Genomic DNA, 27023 nt, shown 5'->3' with positions numbered 1-27023 from the left:
TTGAAATTGTAGGGAGAGATGTTATCGACCATGTCATCTTTCATCTATGAAAAGGTATCCCATCATAGAATCGAGTTAACATGTCTTATATATACTAGTGCTTTGGAATTGAAATTTTTTGTAGTGGAAGACACACTATAGTACTACCCCACCAGAATTATATCTGTGATCGAATTCGAGGAACGGATACCACTAGTTGATTCATTGCTGCTTTGTGAAAAACCGGGAGGGCTGTATTAAGTTACTTTTGAGCTGATCGTGAGAGCTGTATTAAGTTCACGATCTTGATCGTTCCTGTGTTGCCTTTAGTAGTCGATTGAATATGTTTCACGCTATGTCTGATAGAGACTGAGTAGCAAGAGGGTGAGGATGTGGATAATGTCGCAGTCACAAGTAGCAAGTCAACTGTTGAATGTGGAACATCCATCGAAGTAGGCGTGTTCAGATCGAAATGGGCGTTACTGCCAGGGTAGGCATGTTCACATCACGTCCGGGTCATCCACGTGGAGCGTGTTGTTATCGGCAATGTCAACCTTCACCAATGAAAAGGTATCCCATCATAGAGTCGAGTTAACATGTCTTATCTACCAGTAAATTGGAATTGTCATTTTTTGTGGTAGTAGACGCAATGCAAAGTCTCTAAGGTAATATCATAAGATTATTTTATAATATAATAAAAGAACACCATTTTTGGTTTTAAGCCTTAGATTTCAAATAATAATCACATTTGAAAACGCAAAAAGACAATTATCTCTTCATGTCCCTTTATTGAAGAAACTCAAGACAAATACTCAGAAATAATTTGGAAAAAAATGTATTCTATTGTGACAGTATTTAACTTTAAGAAATGGAAGTTTTTTTCTCAAGCAAAAGTAATGTATCTGTGTAAATATTGATATGAAGCCATCTTTTTCAGCTGTTTCGTTTTAATGAGCAGAAAAGCTAGAGCAGCACGCAATAAAATCAAGCTGCAACTGGAGTCATATGAATGAGAATCTTCTAAGGATAATGAGTCGCATTTAGAGTGGCAGAGTAAAATAAAAAGAGAAATTTGTAACAGAAAGTATACTTCTTGGCTCTAAATTGGCGCCTCTTAATAAAAGAAGGGCGCCATCAGCTACGCTCATTTTCACTTTCCGGTCATAGAGCTTCTGGACAATGTCAAGTGCAAACGATTGACTAATTTTCCCCTGAAAGAGGAAATCATTCTTTTTTTACTTGACTCATTCACGAAAAAACGTTCTGATTCGATGAAAAATACATTGATCTTTTTTCGTTATTTAAAAATTTTTTGAAGAAAATATTAATTAGACAAACAATAGGTAAATTTTTGAGTTTTAAAGATTTATTTTTATTTTTTTCTTATTTACTGACAGCGTGCAATGAATTTTGCGTAAAAACTTCCAACCACATTCAAGTCTGAAAAAGTGGAACCATGTTTTCCAAAATGCATTCATTCCCTATTTCGAAGGAAAAGAATTTAAATCCATCATAATACATATTTATATATAAGAATTTAAATCCATCGTAATGCATCTTTATACATAGAACTTTTCGTATTTGTGTCCGATTTCTCACTTAAAATAAATATCCTAGCGGGAGGTTGAACTATATGACTTGGCTATAGCGTTCAAAAATTGCCGTAATATTGTGGTTGTTAATGTTAACTATCTGTTTACATTATTTTATTGGAACTTTGAATGTATTTTAATTAGTTGCTAGTTAAAGTTGTAGTGCTTTTTCACAAATCGGTGCTCCTAAATAACTTATCGGTGCTCAATAACTTAAATCAGTGCCATTTACTTATTTGAAATATGTCTATTAATTATTTTATATTAAATTAACTTAAAACATACCAATTTTTAATAACAAAGATATTATGCGGCTCAGGCGATAGAGCGTTTGTCTCCTAATCATTTGACCTCCCCGCAGTGGCTGGTCAATATGAATTCTGCTCCAGGCTTGTACCAACCACAGTGCTGACATAAAATATCTGCAGTGGTAGACGGATCATGGGTTAGAGTCCCCTTGCTGTCAGGCTAACCGTGGCGGTTTTCTTCGCCATGTAACGCAAATCGAAAAACTCTCCACCAAGTCTAGTTTGACCCAATGTTTGATGCAGGAGTTCCTTTGTCTTGTGGATTAGATAAAAAATTACAAGGCTACGGACTTTTATAGTCGTAAGCTCAGAATCGGGTTGACTGTTCAACACCGGTTATTAAAAAAATAAATAGTGCGTGGAGTCCCTCCGCGCGGAAGAAGTTAAACTTCGCAACCTGCGACGTTAATTGTAGAAGAATCATCAGTCGTAGAAGGATCGCTAGTTCTATTCAACGACTCTTTTTCCTGCTCCGCTCGCTTCCGTGCTCTGTAATTTCAGAAGAGAAAACCTAACAATCAATTGATGTTCACAAGAGACGTACCTTGACATAACCTTAAATCCGTCGCATTGTCCGTTGGATTGTTTTCACTCATTTTTTACAATTGTTATCCACTAAATTTGAAAATAAAAAATACTACCCTATTAAATTATATGTGTATCAAAACAAACTAAAAGAAATATTTATAGAAAAACAGTACTTTTATGACTTTTATTATTTTTATGCTAGTGAGAACCAAAACAATATGGAAATGAATGAGGGAAAACTGGATCCAACCACGTGATTTCCCGACCAATAAAAATGTAGCGTTAAATGTTTAGCGCAACCTTGTTGGAAGTCGCATAAGAAGTATAACTTCATAAATGCAATCAGCCCCAGTTACCTATTTTCAATCAAAACGTAAACAAATCGTAGAGAATAAAATTTGATCTAAACTTATCAAACAATTTATATTGACTAAATTCATGTTATATTAATACTTATTTTTACTTGATTTGAATCATATAGTCCTTAAAAAGGTTTTTTGTTTTTCATTTTGTACGAATACATCTCCAAACTGTGAATTAAAGTTGGTAATTTCGTTGCAATTTAATAAATGCGAACATTAAATCGCGGAAACATTGAAATTTTGAGTGAAATTAAAATTGGGCATTTTAGTAAAAAAATAAATTAATTAAGTGGACCTATCAAAGTGATCTGAAATGAACGATATTGATGGTCGCTCAATTGGGTACTTGCACTTCAAGAAGACCTCCCATACTCACACATGTGACCTATGACGTCAGCGCCAGGTAATCTTTATCAGCAAATTAGCGTATTAAAGTTCTGTGAAGTTCCTCTACATAAGTTAAAATGTTAACTAGCAATAAGTTAAATACAGAGTCGTTTCGCACATCGAATTAGTAAAAATATAACTCCTTCTCGTCTACATCTTTTTTCTTAACATAAATTTACTATTAATTTATGTATTTTATTGAAACCGTGATATACTCTTGTTTTGTGTACCTGACAACTTCGATGCAGAACTAGTTTGTTTATGTTCCTCATGACTTTGTACCCATCTTTGTGTTAAGTTTCTGCGTAAATAAAATAGTGACAAAATCTTTGTGAAAGAATTTAAAATGTGTCACTTAAGAGAAGTGATACTTGTCGGGCTTTGTTTACTGGAAATGGAATGGAGAGAACTGTTGCTAACGTAAACAAGTGCTACATTTCAACAACCATTCGGGATCGAGATACCTCCCCCCCCCTACGTCACTCGCAGGTATCCCATTGTCTACTAGTGGCAGTCCTAACGCCCTCTGCTAGACAGATTATGACTTCTAAAACCCTGAAAACAAAAAATACAGTGAAATCTTTTCTGTAAGAAATGTTTCGTTTCCGTTTGAACTAACAACGATGAGATAATTAAACATAAAATAGACACAAAAGAATACGACACAGACAATTTGTATAAAGATTTATTATTCAAAGGAATAAAAAAATTGTTGTTATTGGCAAAAGTACACTTAGAGCTTTGAATAGTAATTTAAACAAACCAATTGATGTAACTACATCTCAAATTTCTAAGGCATCTTCTGGATGGGATCCAATCATCGAAAAAGAATTTGTGTGTCTTCATTCGGAACGGTTTTATAAAAAGGCCTCTTTTTTTTAACATTTTCCTCCAATACATCATTTCACTCGCCTCTGATGGACCTCAAGTTTTTAAAGAACCTTTCGTTTGATTAGTCATATCTTGGTCAATTTATTATTATTCAAATTTTATTATTATCAACTATTGAAACCTTCTAAATTATATTTCCACAATCTGATATTAGTAGAGAGCAGGCTATTAGTTGTTTCAACAGAAATGATAGTTTTAACAACTAAAATTAAGGTTTTGCAGTTTTGACGTTCGCGTGAATATATAAGTGAAAGTACCAAGCATTTTGAAAAAGGAATTTGTTTTCTGTTTAAAGTAAAGGTAAAAACTTTCTTATAAAATACTGTTCTTATGTTTGTTATAAAATTCAAACGTAGATTGCTAAATGTTAGTAAATAAATATGTTTATTACTTTATTTAAAATTTAGTTTTTAAAAATTCGAAATATACTTTTCGATATTTTTTTAAAAATTTAATATCCGTATACTTTTATTATTTTCGAAGTTAAAACATGAGCTAAACAAAGATTTAAATGAAAATGGATTTGGACAATGTCAGTTTAGAACCAAACAATTTGACCGTACGAAGACAGTTTTGAACCTAAACAACTGGGCAAAATTTAATCAGTTTTGAACCCCAAAGTAATTATACTGAACTTTGCCAATTTTGAATCAAGGCAATTGGACAGGCAAAGAAAAGGTTTGTCATAATTAAACAAAAGACTGCCAGATCAATCCAAAGCGGTATTATGATTAAAAATTAGTTACGTGCCGTTAATGGAACCCGACACTTTTTAAAAACAAATAAAAAAATAAACTGATTTATTATTTGAAATGATAAATCTAATTTATGATAATATCTCAAATTTTGCTTTATTTTTTACACTTGATGACATTTAATTTACACCTTACGCACAGATAAGATGCGAAAATAGTTTACCGTGTGTTCGTAATAATATATAATTTTCAAAGACCAAATATTTAATTTTAGGATGACTACATATAATTTAATTTAAAAAAACTTCATAACTTAGTTCCACCAGAGGATAGTGAAGAGGGATTAAAGTGCACTCTACATCTGTTATACAAAGATTGTGCAAGCGTTGTTCAAAACAATTCCAGACAAACTGAGAAAAAGAAATCTTCTAGGTGGTTCAATCTTCAAGTGTGTTATATACATAATGTCACAGTTTATTTTGTTAAATGTATTTGTTTTAACTTGGCCACTTAATTTGCCTTATCGTTGTTTTCGGTTTAGCGTTAAGTTAGTGTTTAATTTTTATCCCAGAATTTTTGAAAATTTTTGTTAGTTTATAGTTTTGCTAAATTAATTTGAAATCACAATATAAGAATATATAAGCATTTTTAAAAGTTTAGTTTTGTCACTATTCTACTTAATATTTTGTGTTTTGCAAAAATATATGTTCAAAAAATGAATGCCAAATTTTGCAGTTATGTTTAACATTTTCTGCATATAACTAGAAAATGATAAAGGCTAGGAGTCAACTTTAACATTTCTTCTCTTTTAAAAGGTACTTTAACTATCCATTTTTTTTACAATCACAAAACTCGGAAAGCGAATAAAATATAAATAAGTATTTCTGAGAATTAATGTAATTAGTGATGAAATATATAAAAACCATCATAAATCTGTTCAAACATCTTTTTCCATAAAAACTGTAAAATTTAAAGCCTTAGTAAACTAATGTTTTTAGAAGAATAAACTAATGTTCTTAGAAAAATAAATCGATGTTCCTTCCAGAACAAACTGTGTTCTTAGAAGAACAAATTAATGTTCTTAGGAGAATTAACATAATGATCTTAGCTGAATAAGTTAATGTTCTTGGAAGAACAAATTAATGATCTTAGAAGAATAAAGTAATGTTCTTAGAAGTGTAAACTAATGTTTTTAGAAGAATAAATTAATGTTTTTAAAGGAATAATTTAATAGTTTTTGAAGAATAAATTAATGTTCTTAGAAGAAAAAAATAATGTTTTTAAAAGAATAAATTAATGTTCTTAGAAGAAAAAAATAATGTTTTTAAAAGAATAAATTAATGTTTTTAGAAAAATAAATTAATGTTCTAAAAAGAATAAATGAATGATCTCAGAAGAATGAACATACACATGTTTTTAAATGAACATACACATGTTTTTGAATGAACATACGTATGTTTTTAAATGTATAAATTATTATTCGAATTACTTTACTGAGATTCCTTCTCAGTTCATCTGGAATCTGGTGCTCATGAAGAAGAAAAAAAAAGAAGAGTTCCAAACGTAACAGAGTGTGTGATTGTACGAAGCGTCTACAAGCGTCAGGTGCAGAGTATGAAAAAGACTTGTGTTGACAACAACTGCCAGTTTAACATGATAGTATGAAAAATAAATACAGTGGTAGCTTTTCCACAATTCTACCACCCGAATGAGTTAAATGAAACATAAATTAGTTCTGGCAAGATGATATCTTACACATGCGTTTCTTAGAAGTTCCATTTTGGGAATTTTTCCATGCAAAGATTTCCTTTTGTAACTATTGTTGAGCTGTTTTGATTTGGGTAGGACAAAGAATTGTTCGATGTTGAAGAAGAGTTGTTCATCGAATTGAAAATTCAGCTGTTGGTAGTTTGGCACGATATTTCAGTTCTTTATTCATCGTGAATGGTTGTTTTCAGGAATGATGTGATGTGGATGACATTGTTTTTTTTTAAAGGATATTACACGTTGATATCTAATGGATCACAGCCAACAGTCATCCTTCAGTACCTGGGAGCTAAAAACCAAGAATTAACAAAATATAAATTTTCGATTTTTTTTCCTTCAATGTTATACATTCATTTAGTTTTGTGCTTACCACATTTTCGGTAATGAGACAACATTTCAAATAAAAAACGCTAAACTATAGTAAATTATGATAAATTTATATTCCTGTCTTATATAGATGGACAAGCACATGTGTTAACAAGAGATATTTTCTTCTGTTACATTTTAGCAGATAAGAAGTTTTGCAGTAACAGTTATCTATCTCTATATTAAACAAAAAATCAAAAACTGAAGCAGCAAGATATTATTTGATTAGTTGGAAATAACAGTCGAGAGCAAATTGGAAAATAGCAAACTGGACAGTAACAAATTGAAAGTAACAGTAAACATGTATCAAGCGATACTTATATATTGCCTTGATTTTTTAACTGTAAAATCTCTAGATATTTTTATAAAAAAAGCGGACCAACCTAGTAGTCGGAGTTCCGATCGCCGCTGGTCATAATATAGTTTGCAATAATGGATAGCTAAAATACATCATCCAGTTAAAAGAAGCATTTGGGGACAAATTTGTTATTAGCTAAATTAAATTGCTGATTTTACTCTTATCCGAGTCTTAAAAAAACTGCAAGTCAGATAATCACAATAGAAAATGAACACCACAGAATTTTAAAATAAGTTTAAAATAAGGTCAGAATGTCTTTTTTTCTGCAAGAAATGGACAAAAATTAGATATTTTGGTAAGATTTAATGTTGCTATTGTTAAACATTACCTGCATAAATTGTAGAGGGAAAACAATTGCTTAAAGTTTAAGTTAAAAATAAGAATGATAATAATTTAAGCTTTTTTTAGTATGTTGGAAATTAAAGATTAATAACTTTCATTTTTTTTTAGAAAAAAAGGGGATAGTTTTTGAGTTTTTCTCTTCCTGAATTAAGATAGAATTGACTGAAGTTTGTGCCTTATATGAAACCGAATTATATACAGCGCATTTCCGTAAAATGAGTACTTTCAAATCAATCTATCAAATTTTTGAATATCTTAAATGAAAGTCGCAAAGGAGAATAAATTATATTCATTTAATAGTTTGTATTAAACAGAAGGGGTGCAAAAACTTGGGAGTCACCGGACGATTTTTCCTTTTAACTTGCAAACTTACAACATTTTTGTATGTTATATGATGTGAGGTCTCACAAAGATCGACAAAATATAGTCACACATAAACTTTTTGTTAGGTGAGTTTTATATATTTGTATGCAGTTCAAATTGACAAAGGAGTGCGATTTTCCAATTCAGTGGCCTTTTACAAACCCACTTTCCTGTCTAGTATTTTCAATTCATTTTTTTTAATTCACGTAAAGGATTTTAAAAGAAACAGGTAATATATAAAAAAAATTCTAAAGTCAATTCCTACTTGATCAAAAATTAAAAATTTTATTATAGCAACTTTTTATCAAATAATTATAATTTTTTCTCTCATATACAGCTAAAATTAATTAAATTTAATGAATGAATTAATATTTGAAAAAAAAAACTGTATTAACATCAAGTGTCAACCACTATAAATTTTTTAAAAAATTGAGCGGAAGAATAAAAAGTATTTTATTAACTATTGAAAATTTGATCAAGATATATAAATACTGGTATATAGGGAGAGTGTGAAATAATAGAAGGAATTGAAAAAAAGGCGCGTGGTATCAGACAAATATAAAAGTATAAATGTGGTGACGTGGACCACACTTGCTGCCCCGTAATGTTCTTTATTGAATTTATCTGACACAGCGAATATAAAATAATTAAATATTTAAATGTGCTTAATAAACTATTTTTTTTGTTTATGAATTAGATATTATCACTGATGTTATCTTTAAAGTATGTAAAAACAGGAATCGCTTATAGTAAATTTTAAAACAATGACTAATGCTTAGATCAGAGGTCGCCAAAGTGGTCTATATAGATCCCCAGGGGTCTGTTTAACATAAGCGGGGGTCGATCTGAGCCAGGGGGTAGAATGGGGGTCGATCCGAACCGGAAGGGTCGATTGGTCGAAGGATTATCAGTGTTTTTCAGATATGTGACAATTAAAAATAAAAGACTTGGAAATATATACGAGTAATCTTCAAAAATTGAGCGACGATTTTAAACTGCGTTTTGTTGATTTGGAAAACGTTGACATCCCTGATTGGATTATTGTGCCGTTTTCTGCTCAAATTGAAAACGTGGACATCAACCTGCAAGATGAGCTTGCTGAATTATTATGGGGATTTGAAGCAAAGACGCATTTTAAAAATTTAGCAATAAGCAAATTTTGGACAAATATAAATATAATGCAAAAATATGTAAGACTTTACGAAATAGCTCAGCCATTTATGATAGCATTTCAAAGTTCCTATAGGGTTGAAGCCGGTTTCAGTCACGTAAATTCAATCTTAACTAAGAACAGAAATAAATTAAATGTGGAGTTTCGAGGGGATTTAAAATTAAAATTGATCAATTTTAAACCCAATATAACAAACCTTGCAAAAAAAAAAAAAAAAAATACCAGGCACACCCATGTCATTGATTAAGAAGCAATAAATCCGTAGTTACTTTACTTATTATTTCTACTTATAATTACTTATTATTTCATAAATATTAAGGTATTTATATTTCAACATTAAAATATTTTTCATAAAACTATTGTTACACTATGTACTATTACTTTAATAAATGTTCAAAATCATAAAATAAATGTACAAACACAGTATCTAATAGAGTGTTATCTTAATTAACAGAAAATTACTTTTATGGGGGTCGATGGAGATTTCGAAAAATTATGTAGGGGTCGATGATCAAAAAGTTTGTCAACCCCTGGCTTAGATCAATCAGAAAATTCCATTTCGTTTTTCGTTCATCCCTATTTAATTAATGTACTAATATTTGAAAAAACCGAATTAACCTCGTCATTTACTACAAGCTTAAACAAACGTATTTTTGAACTTGAATGAATAAATAAAAAGTACTTTATTAGCGATTTAAAATTTTAACAAGATATAGGAAAGTGTGAACTTACATTAGGAATTGAATAAAAGATTGAATTACAGTTAGGACCCATTACAGGCAAGAGGAAAATCTCTTAAAAAAGAACGAGTCATTAAAGATCGCTGGATTGTAAATTAGAGCACGGGATATTGCAATCAGCTCTAAATTAATTATTTTATATACTTACGCTTTGGTTTTGAGGGACAGACGCAACCAGGACATCGGTGGGACGGGGCGTTTGTCTCCGCATAGCAGCTGCCAACACATTTCGGTGTGGGGCATTTATATCGGCACTTGCACACTTCACAGCCATCTGCTCCGATTTCCATGCCACAGCGGAGTCCAGAGCAGACAGGTGGTGGACAAGTTGGCTCTTCGGTTGTCGTAGCTACGGTCACAGTTTCTTCGACTTCTTCCAGGTCAACCGTCACTGTCGTGTGCAGCGTGGACAGGGTCGATTCCTCTTCCGCAACTACGGGTTCGATCATGCCTGTAAAAACTCCTGATGTGTCCCCTGTTTTGATTCCTTGGCCACCTTTGTTTGACGAATCTGATGAAGATGATTCTGTAAAAGAAAATACTTTTAAAGTGTGAATCACTGAGTGAATCATATTTTTAACTAATGTTATTAGATGAGTGTGTTTCTTGTGGCAATAATTGAAATCTAAGTTTATGATTGGTTTATGTGACAAAATTCCAAAAGCAACCGATAAATAGGTTAATCTGACAGCGTTTCTTATTGGATCGAATAAAGAATTTAACGAGCTGAATGCAAGAATATTGAGCCCAACTCTTATGATATCATACACGCAAAGGAAAATAAAGAAAAGAAACAAGATCATGATAAGGTACTTTAAAAATGTGATAAAAGAAAGGGAATTGCAGTTTTATCTGACTTAACCTTCTCCGTTTTTTAGTAGTTATGGTTTTGAAGTTACGAAGTAAAACTGTTTTATTATTTTCAGATATAGTTTAGACATATAAACAAGTAATTATTTAAAATTGTGTTACACAGGAATTTAAATTCTCAATTTAAACACCTGAATTTGGTCGATAAGAAGTTATCCTCACGAGTTTATTCTGCCCACAGAAAATACATTTTGTATACATTCATTACTTAAAAGTAAGACATTAAGTTGTCAAACGGGACCCCATAAGAATGCAAAGAATCCTGGAAAGGTGTGAAAATTCAGTGAGCAGATTCAGATTTGGAATAATAGAGATCAGAATAAAGTGGGAGGTGAAAAGGAAATACTTAATATGAGAAAGCATAATAGATTTGTTATTTAGAATAAGATTAAGATACTCAAAAACGTTGGACCGATTCAAGTGCCAAGAATTTTTTAGCATAGCAAGATGTTGGTCAAATTAAGATGTCAAAGAATGTTGGAAGGATCAAGATGTCGAAGAATAAAGGACAGATCAAGAAGTCGGGAAACAGAGGAGAGATCAAAATGTCAAAGAATGTTAGATTGAGTATATAGAGAATGCTGTGCCGATCAAGTTGTAGAGTAATAGAAGACAGATCAAGACATCGTAGAGTAGATGATAGACGAATATATCAGAAAGTAGTGAAATGATTAAGATTTCGGATGTTGAATTGTTGAAGAAGTAAGAAAAAAAGAGTACATCGATGCTGTTTGAACGAACAAATGGCCCCATGAAAGTGGCAAAACTCATCTGAGCTCTGGCTATTGATTTACGTTTGCACTAAATGGTGACAACTTCAACTCACCATTGGCAGGTTGGCTGCAGATGCAAACAGGACAATACGAGAGATACTTGTTGGTGACAATTTGGCAGCCTGGATCACAAACAGGTGTCTGGCAGATGGGCTTGTCGCAGGAACAGATGGGACATCCCTTGGGACCGGGAATCTCCCTACAACCATGATCGGAGCAGAATAAATTGGGACAATACAAGTCGTCATCGTAATCATCTTCATCTGCGAATTTATTGAGAACATTATGAAATGTGATGGCTGTTAATAATTCCAAAATTCTAAATTGATTTAGTTGATAGGCATTAGGTTAGGTTGTCCTAAGTATTAGCACGTAGATATTGATGGAATATTAATAAGTTTCTGTACTGGGTTTTTATTTTGAAATATAATTCTGGAATGTTTTCGTAGCTAAAAGGATTTCCATATTGATAGAAATATTCAAGTCTCAATACAACCTAGAAGTACATAATACTCGTTATTTTAAATCCTTAAATTTCAGAGGCATTCTTAACTTAGCTACTCAAATTTCTAAATAATGAATTATCATTAAATCAGACTATGATGAAAACAAGTTCCTCAAATTTTGCGTATCATCAAATGATCATTTTATCATGTTTATCATGAAATGATTGAGGAGTTTTGAAATTCATAAAATCATTGAGAATTTTTATGCCTTAATAACGATGAATGATTGATTGGTAAAATGTTTGAATATCCCTGAATCAATTGAGTGAAAATTTGCATTTATATCAGTAAAAAAAATTTTCAATAAAGAGAAACACATGAGGCTCTTCAAATGCATTTCTTTCTGAGTTGTAGAACTTAGGGTTAATAGTTAAAGAACTGTGGTTATGATTGACAATCACCTGTTTAATAACCATTCTAATTTAACGAATCTAACTTAATCTCTAATCTAACTTAACGAATGCTTTGTAAAATATATCAAGAAAAAAACCCCAAGAAACTGAACTGATCACCCGAGATTTATTTGCGTGATTTGCTTTCGTGAAGTAATCGAAATAAATACAAAAATATTTTTTTGCAACAAATTTCATTTGAATATTTGACGTACCATCATCTGTAAAAGTTGGGCAAACGCATGATGGACAAGTTCCTGGAGGTACATCAGTTTGGAGGCTACAACCTGGTCCACATTTTGGAATAGCACAACAGCTACAAGTGGAACAGCCATCCGGGCCTTTAACTTCTCTGCAATTCTTTCCTATGCAAGATATAGGAGCACAAGATGGTGCTGATGGCCCTAAAACAGGAATTTCTACTGAAAAACTTGTTTTTCTTTTACTTCTAAAAACCCTATTTTCAGTCTATTGTAAATTGATTTAGCACCACTTAATCATCAGTTCTATTTCAAATACCATAAAATTCACTTGGGTACAGACTTTACAGGAGGATACCCAAATCAAAGTTCTCGATGGTCCCAACAAAATATTTTAATGATTTATGTTAGTTTCAGCGTGATTCATGATGGCCTAACATCATTTCATGGTCCCCATCATCCAACATTTTCCATCATGTGTTCATGGATTTTGATATGTCAACAAATTTGCATCATTCCCTGATGGAAAATGCTACTTTAATACTCTGATGGTTGACAATCAAAAGAAGTTTGGTTCTCATGAATCAACAATCCATGATGATTTGTGATGGTTCATGATGGTTACAATGGCTGATGGTTTAATGAGAATTCTTGTTGGTTTCTCAGGAATAAACCATCAAAATAATTCGATTTTTTATGTTGAACCATCAAAAATCAGCCCGAATTCCTACATTGGGGGGATGGTGGTTCATGATCGTTGCAAAATTTGATATCTGAGAAAATACATATGATAGAAATTTCTGAGGGAGTAACATGAACAAACTATCAAAACAAGTTGCTATTCTTATGTTGGATCATAATAAATCTGCCCGAATACATATATTAAGGTGATGGTTACACTTATGTTGGTTACCATCAAAAATATAATGGTTCATGATGGAATTATTATTGGTTACTATTGAGATTATGTTGGTCCATCAATGGAAAACCATCAAAAATTTTGACTTGGGTATTATCTAAAGTTTTTTTTTCTTAACTAATGATGGCCAAAAGTTTAAATTATTTTCAAAAATTAGAGTTGCTGCATGTAATTTCTTATTTGCTAAACCCAGAAGTGCACCCGTGATAATGAAACACTCAAATGATTCGTACCTCTCAACCTCAACCATGAATTCGGACTTTATCCTCAAAAGAAGAGACAAAGAAATTTTAAAGAAAGAAGAAAACTCGTAGCATACAAGAGAAATTTGTCCCACACTGACTTTGAAGAAGAGTATGCTAGCCACTTGAAACACAAATTGATTCATTAATAGAAAGTAAGAGACATAAATTTTTTGACGTAAAAGTCTCTTTTTTTTAAAATTTCAATTCTTAGAGGGAACTTAAATTGTGAAATCTATTTTCAAAAACAGACATAATGATTTGAATGATCATTATTTTGTGAAATTCAAAATATAATCAAATTTAAACAGGATTAGATACCTGGTATGCAATGCCAAGTTTAACGTTGACAAAAAATTCCATCTCTGAAAAAACAACTCATTTGTCTGTTTACTTATTTATAATTATTTTCAATGTGGCAGCTTTTTTGCCCTTAGAAAAATGATTATTAATTTATTTTCAGTAATAAAAAACCTCACCTTAAGTTAATCAGGATTATTTTAAATTTAAAAGTATACAATACATAAAACAAAATGATTTTTTTAGAGATTAGTTTTGTATGATTAAACGATTGCTATAGAATGTTAACGGTCACAATTCAGGGTATAATTTTCATTTTGCTTTGTTACTAAACCAGGGTTGTTTTAAGGAATGATACGAATGAATATTATTGAATAGTTAGATATATAAAAATTCTGTGCTAAATTCCGGTGACTTAAGTTATCAAATTGAATAAAAAGTATTTAATTAACGATTGAAAATTTCAACAAGATATAGGTAGAGTGTGAACTAATAGAAGGAATTGAAAAAAAGGAGCATGGTATGAGACAAATATAAAAGTATAAATTTGGTGACCTGGACCACACTTGCTGCCCCGTAATGTTCTTTATTGAATTTATCTGACACAGCATATATAAAATAATTAAATACTTAAATGTGTACAATAAGCTATTTTTTTGTTCAAATAGAGTTATAAGTTGAAAATTATCCCTAATGTAATTTTAAAAATAGATGAAAAACTGTATAATTGAAAACAATGACTAACGCCATCAGAAAATTCCATTTCGTTTTTCACTCATTCCTATTTAATGAATGAATTAATATTTGATAAAAAATTGTATTAAAAATCAAGAGTCATTTACTACAAGGTAAAAAAAAAAGAATTTAAACTTGTAGTGGAAGAATAAAACGTATTTTATTCAACGATTGAAAATTTGAGCAAGACGTGGGAAGAGTGTTGACTAATAGTAGGAATTGAAAAATACCAAATAATTTAGATATTTAAAAGTAATGTTTTTTCGACACATTTGAGAACCGGTTATGTGCGAAGTCTGAATCCCTTCACTAATTATTAACACGTTATTTAAATTGGATGATTTGTGTAAAGTTCATAATCGATGAGTTCTCATCTGTTTAATTTTGAGAAAAACTCTACTTACGTTGGACAACAGCTTGAACAACAGTTACTCTGCATAAACACCCAGGACATTGCCCTGGTGGTACATCTCGTAAAACTTCGCAACCAGGATCGCATTTTGGCTCAGCACATTTGGGATCACAGACGCAACTCAGGCAACCGTCACTATCCCTCACTTCCCTACAATTGCTTCCTGAACAGTCTGTGAGAGGGGGACATTGTCGCTCTGAAAGAGAGAAGTCGAAATTGTACTGAAGCTTTAAATTTAATGCATGTGAGCTAAAAGCTTAACATCTCTCTCTTTCTGAGCGTGACTTTATTTATCCAATCAGCAACATTGAAGTTGCACCAAAGAGTGGAATTTGTTGTTCTTCTGTCTGACAGAGGGAGCACTGTCGCTCTGAAAGAGAGAAGCAAAAATTGCAACGAAGATTTATCCATGAACTTAGCGTATATGAGCTGAACGCTGGAGAGCTAATCTCTCTTTTTGATTTACAAAAAGATCAAATTTATTGTGTTTCTGCTTTTTAGAGGAAACACAGTTGCTCTGAAAGAGAGAAGCTGAAATTGCATCGAAGATTTATGTAAAAGCTTAGCATATATGAGCTAAAATCTTAGCAGCTAATCTTCTTTTCTAATTAAATTTTCAATGCTCAGTAGGCATTGGTGCAAAATATGTTCGCATTTATTCTTTGTTATTTTATACCGGACAATGAAAGCGCGCAGAAATTACAGAAAGTAAAGAAACGAGGAAGCAATATAATGTGGGAAGTAAAAATTCGATTTGAACAAAGAAGATTTTATACCAAATTGAGACAGCTTTACTGTTGAGTGATTTTCATAAACAGTAGTTTTCTTTTCCTTTCATATAAGATAAGATAAACTCTGAATTTAAAATATGTTTAGCCCAGTGGAATAAAAAGACACATTAAAATATTTTTCAAACATTAAATGATGCCTAAGTTTTTATCTTTTAGAAATTATGAAGTCGTTAAGTTCTCTCTAATTAATAAGTAAAATAGTATGCGATACAAAAGTTTTGCTTTTTCTGTTTTTAATATTTCAAACCTATTTCAAAGCCAATTTCGTTTTATTATTTAAGAAATTTGAATATTCACTCTTCGGGCAAAGTTGCACTCTTGTTTTAGATTTTGAAGTTCATTTTATTTTAATATTTCTTAAAAAAGACTAAAACTTAGTTTTTGACAAAAATATGCTGCATATAATGTTTAGGGACGGTAAATAACTTCAAAATATACAAAAAGAGGCTATTATTTTTCCAAAATAAATACTCTTCGCTTTAATTTAAGTGCTCTTGGAAGTTGGGTCTATAATTTTGCTCCATAAAGTAGATTTTAAGAAAAAAAGTAAGCTACTCTAATGCATATATATATATATATATATATATATATATATATATATATATATATATATATATATATATATATATATATATATATATATATATATATATATATATATATATATATATTTATTTATTTTATACAAAAAATACATTATTATTCCTTTAGTATTGTTTTTAAATTCATAATTGAAGAAATTAGTGGAAGATTTTGTTAAGTAGTGTTTTGAAAACTATTTACTTTTCATTTTTGAAAGAAAATTCTAGTCAACAGTGAATATAGAACATAGATTTACTTTGTCATATCTTTATATATGGCGATATGAATTGAAAAGTTTTGTTTCGAAAATCTTAATATTTTGAAGCTAATTTCTTTATCTATTAGCTAAAATTTACCATAAATTTTTCCACTAATTTCCTCAACTATCATAGACACAGCATGCTTACCAGAAACCTGGGTGCAGTCGCATACTGGACAACGTCCTTCAGAGTATGTTTTCGTCTTGACACAGTGAGATGGGCAGGGAGCGCACGGCGAGTCGCAGACACATTTTTGACAACCATCCCCACCTCTGATCAAGGAACAGTTGTAACCGTTGCAGTGTGGTGTTGGGCATTGGTAAGATGGACCTCGGGTGGAATACTTCATCGCACCGTAGGCTCCCACTGTGGGTGAAGCTGCAGAGAAAGAAGCAAATACATTTGTAGCTTTTGTGGGGTAAGGAAACTTAGAAGATGGCCTGCGGGGGGTAGAAGATACTCGATTAGAAAGATAGTTGTTAGTCGTGACTAAAACCTGCTCTTGACCAAATGGTCTATTAGAAATTTCTGGTTGATGATTGTCGAAATTTTCAACAATCAGTTGTTGACTCGGTGAGGTATCGGATTCATAAACCGGAGGAGGTGTGGTCGCTATTTCGGGATCTTCCCAATCGAAATCTTCGTATTCGAAGTCTTGTGGGTCTTCTTCCTCAAATTGAGGATCTTCTGCATCATCTTGCTGTTGAAGGGATGGTCTTGGGGGTCTTGATGGAGCCGGGAATAGGTCATGCATCACGGGAGGTTTGGTAGTTGTTTTCAGTTGTTGAAAATGTGGTCTAACGATACTCCCAGGTCGTGTCTTCACGCTTTGGATGTGCACAGGCTTTGCTGACTGAACTATTGCATGTTCCTGTTGATCAACTTGGTCTTTGGTAGATTCGTGTTCGAGATCTTCTGGATAGTCATTTGGTCTTTCTTCTGCTGGTATTTGAGGTGAATGCTGGTGCTCCTCAACTTGTTCGGTTTCTTGAGGTATTTCAAAAGAAACGTGCTCTTGATAATCAAGTGAGTCTTGTGCCGCGTCACCATCAACATGTTCTTGAAGTGGCTCGTTGCTTGGGGAATCCTCCTCTGAAACATGATGCTGGATGTGTTCTTGCCCATCATGATGGGATGCTTCTTGATATTCATTTGTTTCTTGCTCTTGCTGGGCTCCATTCAAATGAGTTTGGTGAACAACTTGTTGATGTTCAGTCTGTAATTGAGGTTTAGTATTTATGTTTGAACTTCCTTGATTTTGAATATATTGGTAGTCTGTTTGAACAAGTGGATCTTCTTTTTGCCCGACGCTAGTCACAGAAGATTGTTGCTGATGAATATATTGTTGTTGACTCTGACTAGGTACTTGATGAGCATTAGTTTGTATATTTAATGGCATATTTTGATCTGAAATCGTTTGGTGTAAATGTGCTTGCTGTTGATAACTTATTTGTGAACCAACCAACGTTTGCTGTTGTTGGGAATTTGTGGGATCGCCAGGTCCTCTGGTTAAAGAATTTATTTGCTGAATCTGTGATTCTTGTTGGGGTAAATGCATTGTGTTTTCTCCAGAGGTAGAACTTTGGTGTTGGTGTGTATGATCATGAGATGATTGTTGAATGGTTGGTGAATGCTGCTGTGTTTCTGAATTATGTTGGGATGTAATATAAATCTGTTGCGGCAAAGTTGGTTCTTTATTAAGTTGTACTATTTGTTCCTGAGAATTGCTAAGTGGAACACTTGATTGTTGTGGTTGCAACATATGCTGATTTGAAGCTTGGTTGTTTTGCAAGAATTGCTGTTGTAAATACTGCTGTTGGGGTGTTAAATTCTGATTTGTCGTTTGATAGTTTTGATATACATCGCCAAACTGTGGTTGCTGTTGAACATTGGGGTTCAGAGGTTTTTGAATTTGCTGCTGTGGGGGAAGATATTGCTGCTGAGGTGGAAGATATTGCTGTTGAGGTGGAAGATATTGCTGTTGAGGTGGAACATATTGCTGTTGTGATGGAACATATTGTTGTTGAGATGGAGCATATTGTTGTTGAGGTGGAACATATTGTTGCTGAGGTTGAACATAATGTTGTTGAGGTTGAAAATTTTGGTTTAGTATTTGTGGCGAGCTTCCAAGTTGTTGTGATTGTGTTTGTTGCTGCTGAAACTGTAGGCTGGGTGTTAACGGTGCATATATTGCTTGAGATGCTGAGTTTTGCTGGGAAACCAAATTCTGTTGCCCTTGGATATTTTGATTTAGGGGTTGATAAGATTGCGTATATTGCTGTTGAATTTGTTGATCTTGTGTTTCAACATTTTGGGGTGAAGAACTTATTTTATCTTCTTGAGTTTCGTGATGTTGTTGTGGCTGAATATATTGCTGTTGAGCTTGCGAAAGTATTGTCTGAGGTTGAACATACTGTTGCTGTGCTTGTATTTGTTGCTGATGTTGAATATTTGATGGCATGCTTTGTTGCGCCTGAATCTGTTCTTGAGGCTTTATATTTGGCTGTAACTGAATCGATTGCTGAGGCACGATGTTTTGCTGTTGTTGACTATGCTGTTGAGATAGGATGTTTTGTTGCTGTTGACTTTGTTGTTGAAGTAAGATATTTTGTGGTGGTTGAGCTTGTTGCTGCAGAAGCATATTTTGTTGAGACTGGATGTTTAGATGAGGCTGAATATGAGCTTGAGATTGATAGTTTTGTTGAATTTGAATGTGGGGTGGTGATTGAATGAAATGCTGTTGATTCTGTATAAATTGTTGCTTTTGTTGCTCCGCAAATTGTTGTTGAAACTGGGAAAAAGAATTCATTTGTTGTTGAGTTTGTACTAGTGACGGTCTTAAATACTGATTATTGCCCATAGAGGTAGATTCATTTTGCTGCTCTTCATTTATTGCTAAATCCATCTGCGTAGAGGATTCTGATAAAAATGAGTTTTCGGGTTTAGACTCTTGAATGGAGATTTGATTTGAGGGTTTCATTTGATCGGGCATTTGTTGCTGGGCTTCAGCAGTTTGCAAATCTTCACTATTTGCTTGTACTATTTCACTCGCATCTGCACCATTAGTTTGAACTTGTTGCCATTGTTGTTGAGGTTTGACAGTTCCTACAATATTAGTTTGACCGTAGATATTTTCCAGGTAACTTTGAGTATGTGCTTGAGTATTATCACTTGAAATTGGCATCAGGGAATCAGGTTTTTCTGCAAAGGTTTGTTCTTGAATACCAAACACTTTATTCGGTGAAGTCTGTGGGGAATGTTCCGTGAAAGTTTCCAAATTGGAAACTAATTGAACGTTACTTTGTCCTGTCATTTGATTGGTTGTTTGGGGTACATGGTGATTGAATTCTGGAATAGGATCTACTTCAGAAATCACTTCTTTGTTTGAAGAATCATGTATATTGATGATTTGATAATCAGGCTGCGGTTTTTTGTCTTCTGTGTGAGATGTTTCCTGAACTTTCTGCTGATCTGTGACTTGTTCTTGACTTTCTGCATAACTTAAGTCTTCTTGAGAGGATTTGTCAGGTTTAACTTTTTCCTGATTACTTGATAACCTGTTATCTTGCATGTTCCACTGGCCATAATTACCTAATTGCTGCTGAGGCTGCAGCTGTGATTGTAGCAACTGCTGCTGGTAAAATGGATTGTTAACTTGACTTAAAATTTGTTGTAAAAATCCTAGCGTCTGTGTTCCAGCATTTAGTTGTTGCTGTAAAGACGGCGGTATAGGAATGTTTGTTTGGAGTAATGTTGCTGATGGAGGATATACAAGGTTCTGAGGATTGTGTATGAACGCTTGTTGTGTGCCAAACATCGGTTGAAGTGATCCATGCAATGACGGTGAAAGACCCGGGAAGTAGGGATTTTGGTAGGGAATTTGTGGAGAAGATGCGCCATTGAATGGCTGATTACTTTGGAAAGCGAATGGTTGATACAACTGAAATTGGGAAGCAATTCCCTGATTTATTAACTGCTGATTTGATTGAGATTCTTCTTGTTGAGGAATTGCATTTAAAGTACTTTGACTCGTCGTCACGTCGCCAGAAATGATTGAATCAGTTTCGACTATGGGAGAACTTTCTTCAGTAGAAACAACACTACTGGATATTTCATCAACTGAAACAGTAGTACTTTGAGCTATTCTAACATCAACAGGGGATTTTGTAACATCTTCAGGAGTTTTGTCAGTGGATGAAATATTCCTATAATCAAATCTATCAATGGAAGTATCTTCTCCGGATTGGATACTGGTGCTAGTTTGCAAAATATCTTTTTCTGGCGAATTAGGTGCTTGATGATTAGATAATACCTGGTGAAGATTTGTCATGAGTTGTTGGAGATTTTGCAATATGGGCTGCATGTTATTATTCTTAAAATTATTTTCAGAAACAATTTGCTTCATTGGGGTTGCGTTTGGATCACTTTGCTCGCTGACAGATGGTCTTTTCGACAAATCATCTTTCGAAATAAGAGCATTCACGGGTTTGAACCCATTATTGTGAGACACCGATATGGATGGGATTGTATCAGCGTGTTTTGTTTCATTATCCATAGCTGCGGGTCTAAGTTCCGTAATCAAAGGTGACACAATAGTGTCACCAGAATGTACCGGGAGATTGCCATTCGCACTTTCTTGAATCGCACCTGACTTTTTTAAGCAGGGTTCTGCTGTCGTTATAGTTTCAGACGTTGGCATTTCTGATGATGTTGTGGATTCAATGTCACGTTTTTCTGTTGTTGTTTCAAAAATGTCGTAAGCATTTATTGTTGTGGGTAGGTTAACTGTCACCGTGGTAAGATCATCTGACGACCTGATACTTTCTTCAATGTCAGCTAAACTGTTGTAAAACCCCGTTGAATCTTCATCACTGTCAAGAACAATCGGGCCCACATTAAAACTCGATTCTTGTGATTTTGGTGCTGATTCTTTTTCTTCTTGTTTTTTAAGCTCTGAACTATTTAAAATGGCCTTTTCTTGGTCTTTTGGAGGCTCTTCTTCTTCAGAAACATCAACGATTGTTGTTGCTGGTTCAATTGTCGTAGCTGGTTCAATTGTTGTAGCGGGCGATGTTCCTGAAAGATTCAAGAAACAGGAACATTTTCAAGGAGCAAGCATAACTATTTTCTTTATTTTCTGATCAAAATAAAATAGAGTTTTTGAATCATAAAAAATCTATGCCATAAGCTAAGGTTAGTTTGTTAATGCTATTAGTAAGATTCAGACTTTTTCATCCTTGTCAAAGATTCTGGTTTTCTAAACTTTTACCAGTTCAAAGATATTTTCCTTGTAAAATCAAATTATACGTTAAGCACTTTACTTAATAATACGTTAAGCAACTCTTCTTTAATCAGCCGATACGGAAATCCATTCCGAAAGAGTTTAGTTTTTCTGAAAGTACTTGGACAGCTTAATTAGCTTCCAAGTTTTCAGGCTTCAAAATTTTTAATCATGATTTAGCAGATTTGATAATTCATTTCCACGGACATTGGCTGTAATTTTTAGATAAAGCTTGAATAGTGGAAGTAGTTATAACTTCTAAGTTTTAGATATGAAAATTACAGCCACGAATCAACAGAATTATAAATCATATGTCCGTAAGTTCTATGATAAGTTCCTCAAATCGCTTGGGTTCGTTGAATTATTTCTGAAGAGCTTGGTTAGCTTAATAGATGAAAGTATTGATAACTTCCAAGTTTTCAGATTCGACTTAAAATCACGAATTAGCAGATTTAAAATCTTATTTCAATTAAGTTCTTCTATAATATGATGTGAAAAAAGTATATAATAAATTAGAAACTAAGTAATGATAACTTCAAATTGCACCGATTTGAATATTAACTTTATCAGTGAACTCCAATAAAATTAATCTGCAATTGAAACTGTCTAAAAGTAGAAGAAATTATATAGAAGAACGTATAGTTTCATCTACAAATCGAAAATATACTCGAAAAACTGATCATATTTGAAAATTAATCTTGATTTCATATTGCAGTCTAAAACACAACCGTCTATCTTGGATAATGGAAGCTCAAAGCCTATTTTTTAAAGCATGTCTTAGGTTTTGTAATATAATTGATGATTATTAATAAATTCAAAACAAATTAGCTTCTGTAAAACAATACTGTTTTCGAAAGTCTGAAAGAAGCTTTTCGCAATTAAGGATTTAAATAAGTGAAGCCTTAAAAAAATCAGAGCTTGCTCCTTTCAAACGCTGTTTCTGTTTTTTGAATTTAATAACGATTTACCGCTATTATGCTAAATTTATTATACTGAATTGTTTCCCAAATTATTCATTGGTTTCCATAATTTTCCTCTGATGATTCAGCACCATTTTCAGCATAGATGATAGTTTCATAAAGTTCATTTTTTTCCATCAAATAGTCGAACACTAGTCCTGCTTTGAAAGTTTTGCATCAAGAGAAAGTGACAAATGCATTCACAAGAAAGATATAAAAGCACAGTAGTCAGTAGGGTTAGTATTGCATATATTAGAAATTATAGTCATTTTAACGAAAAAAACATATCATATCAAAAATACAATGAACATTTTAAAATAAACACTAATACATTAAAATAGAAAACTACTTCCGATTTATAACTTCACGTTTCAAGCTTCCAAAAAACGACGCTCCATTTCGAGACTAGGATGATGAAGAGTCAAAAGAAGGTTAGAAGCAATAAAAATTAATGATAATAAATGAATGAGCAGAAAAACAAGAGACCACCTGGTAGTTGAGGGGATGGCTGATTTTCATAGTTAGTGTACGCAATGGCAATAATTTTGTGAATAAATTTGAGAAATTTGGTTGTAATGTTCAAAAACATAATTTTTGATTTTCAGTTTCATAACAAAAAATTTTTTACGAATTTCTGATGCTTTATAACAAAAACAATTTACTATAACTGTAACAAAAACAATTTTCATGCATTTCTGCCTCTGAAAATAATTCTATTTCCATAATATTTTAATCTCTTTTCATTTCTTTATTGAATGCAGTTTTTGTTAATATAAATTTCTGATGTGCATTTTATACAATATATTAATTCAGCTTTATTTCAAATTAAAAATTCATTGAATGTTTTAAAATATGCTATTTAGTGAATTAAATTCAGTATGTTTTAAAACATTCAATGAAGTTAGCATATTGCAACATATTCAATAAAAATATACATTTTTAAAACACTGGTCGTTCAAAAACAAATTAGAATACAATAAATTATAAAGTTTTAAAATACAAACTCAAATGATAATAAAACTATTTTCGAAATCATTATTGCAAGATTATGCTTTATATATTAGCTAAAACTTTATTCCATAGAGAAATTAGCAGAGATTAAAATATTTATTATGGAGACAAAATTAATCGCAGTGCGTATTCAGTTTTAAATCTAATTTATTAATAAAGCGAAATTTCATAATTTATTCCTAAAACAATTTAATTAGGATATTGTAAAAATTTCTGCTCATGAAAAAAATTTCCGAGTCTCGTATAAAGGAAAGAACATTCAAGGTGTTTCGTAAAGGCCACCGTTAATGTATATCCTTAGAATTCCTGTCAAAAATGAGATAAGACAATCTGCATATTAATCAAATGAAATTATATTAATTAGCGAGAAAAGAACAAAAGAACAATCGCAATCTATTGAATCACTACTATTGGAGGTATTGAAAATATTTTAACTCGCTCAATAACTAGAGGAAACATAAGTTTGCGAAATGAATATTCGAGATAACTTAAAGGAAAAATTAGTTTTTCATCTCCCCTTTGTCGCTAATGATTTAACAGATTTCGATAGCGCATTCTGTTTCTTTTTTTGTCTAAATCTTAATTCGAAACCCCCTAATGTCTTTTTTTAATACAATTTTCAAAAATGATTCTAAAATATAAGGGTCATGACACACCTCTCTCTACATAATCTCCCCTGACAATTCAAGAGGAAAACGAGAAGAGATTAAAGTATTATGAAGATAGAATTGAATCTAATTTACTTTTGTACCAATGTTTTGTAAATAAATGAAGCAGTAGAATCATAGCTATTATATGCAGCTTTAATTTAACATATTTTGTATCAGACAGAATATTCTAGTATATTATCAAGTTCATTTCAATAATTGACGAAACAATCTTTATTCTTGCATTCAACTTAATTTTTTATCCTGATATTTTTATTTGTAACTGAATGTTTAACATTTTATCAAAATTATTGTATCCTGGAATAATGGGTGGAATAGTAGACGCAGTGAGTTTAGAAGTACAAGCTTTAATTTTTATTCCACTATCAGACTGAACCCTTTAGTATAGCTTCAAACTTCTTATATCCTGGAATATTGTGTGGAATAGCAGACTTTTTACAATCAGCTTAGATTTATTTTATTGGATGGAATAATGGGTGGAACAGGCTAGATTTTATATTCAGTTTTAAGTATTATATGCATATATGTATCAGAGATAATTATTTATCATATTATCAAGCTTATTGTTGTCTGGAATAATTGTGAGTGAAAGAACAAGCTTGCTAGTTTTATATTTAGCTCTAGTAATTTTAGCTTTATATTTCAATCCAAATAACATGTTCTAGCATGCAATGAAGTTTATTCTTACCAGGAATAATGGGTGGAACAACGGTGCTCCTGTTTTCGCAGACGCAAGTCGGGCATTTTCCAGGGGGTGAATTTTTATCCAAGAAGCATCCATCTTTGCACTTAGGTGGAATACAGATGGAATCACATTTGCACTGAGGACAGCCTTCATCACCAATCACATTGTAACAGCGACGTCCGGCACATTTTGTCCTCGGGCAGACTCGACCCTCAGCTACAAAAACAAGAGCAACATAATGTAATTTAAAAAAAAACCATTAAATCGAACATTAGTTTAAATGTAGCACGCTCAGGTTTTTGAGCAACAGTTAGATGTACATTTAAAAGTACCAATCAATTTAAATGTTTAATCGATTGAAGGTGTATGCATAATTTTGAAAGAACAGCTTATTAGGAGTGTCCCCAATACATAAAAAATCAAAATACAAACTACACTAGTGAAATACTTTAAGAGAATTTGCATATTTTATCGGATTTTATGAAAAGAAGTGAATTATATGTAAAACCATTGCTTCTAGACAAAAATACAAATCTTGTACATCAAATACGTAAGTGAACACGTGTGTGTAGGCGGAGTCAGTAGAGAAATAGGCTTTATACGTGAGCCTAAGTTAAGACGCATTTCTTTCGCTAGCACACCTTAGCGGATTTCTTGGTATTATTTTGCAGCAATAGGTTAAATTCAAATAACAGTAAAAATGAGTAACCACCAACGTTTAGAGGATGAAATGGCGAATTGAGGGGAGGCAAGAAGCAGGCCAATCTCAGATTTGTATAGAGTTCAATTTAACGCCCAGCGCCGTATGTAACTTATAGATACAGATCTACGATCCATTGAGAGAAAACCTGAACAAGATCATCCAAGAGCCACGACGACTAGAGCAGATCGTCATTTTTCCATTACTGCGAGGCGTAACAGGAAGCTACAGCTTCTCCGCTGCAGTTGTAAATGCTTGTTAGTTATATCAAAAAGTCCTCCGCGAAGAAAAGTTTGTCCAAATACTTGATCCAGGAGTTTTCGTGTCTTCTAGGTTGGGTTCAAAATTACATGGCTACGGAGTTGAACATTAGTAGTCGGAAATCGCCGTAACTCTTCTTTTTGAAATTGTATCTGTTTTCATGGGCTTTGGACAAACTCTGGTACTTTTTATCATCATAATTTATTTGTTACCTTTTTTCAATATTTTTTTTTGATGCCTTGCCTATTATGTTTGAACACTCAAACTTCTAAATTCAATTTTCTGAGTAACTACTATTGTTAATTTTAAGATTTCACTAAATTCTTTGAGGTCTTCTGGTGTTGCCATGAATCGCCACCAAGACTACCTTTTTGAATCCTCTTTTTTTTCTGAGAGGTTATGTGCGCGTACTTAGAGTCTACAGTATTCTCCGAATGACGGGGGCGGAACGGGGTTAAGCTTTGATTTGATTAGTAGTCAGAAACCCGAAAATTGGGGCTTCTGTTCTACGACGGTCGTAAAATTATAAGAACTACCTACCACTTTAAATTTAATAAAGTACTATTCCTTGCGTGACTTCAGATGGAAATAATTATATTAATAATATATTGTGTAGACAGAACGATC

General features: G+C 32.5%; 1 protein-coding gene across 1 annotated transcript in view; it reads right to left on the bottom strand.

The window, feature by feature from the left end:
* Positions 1-27023, bottom strand: part of LOC107438039 (uncharacterized) — a 165504-nt gene that overhangs the window by 36666 nt on the left and 101815 nt on the right. Inside the window, exons 21-26 of the mRNA XM_087162368.1 lie at positions 25439-25651; positions 16979-21907; positions 15191-15394; positions 12606-12794; positions 11546-11755; positions 9998-10375 (exon numbers count right to left, since the gene is read on the bottom strand). Coding sequence (XP_087018494.1) covers positions 9998-10375; positions 11546-11755; positions 12606-12794; positions 15191-15394; positions 16979-21907; positions 25439-25651 — 6123 coding nt within the window. The remainder of the gene's footprint in view (positions 1-9997; positions 10376-11545; positions 11756-12605; positions 12795-15190; positions 15395-16978; positions 21908-25438; positions 25652-27023) is intronic.

This window comes from Parasteatoda tepidariorum, chromosome 4, assembly GCF_982258835.1.
Source record: "Parasteatoda tepidariorum strain Cologne lab strain chromosome 4, Ptep-v5.0, whole genome shotgun sequence".
Lineage (NCBI taxonomy): Eukaryota > Metazoa > Arthropoda > Arachnida > Araneae > Theridiidae > Parasteatoda > Parasteatoda tepidariorum.
Note: the sequence above shows the minus strand (reverse complement) of the source record. Positions and strands in the feature narration are given on the sequence as shown.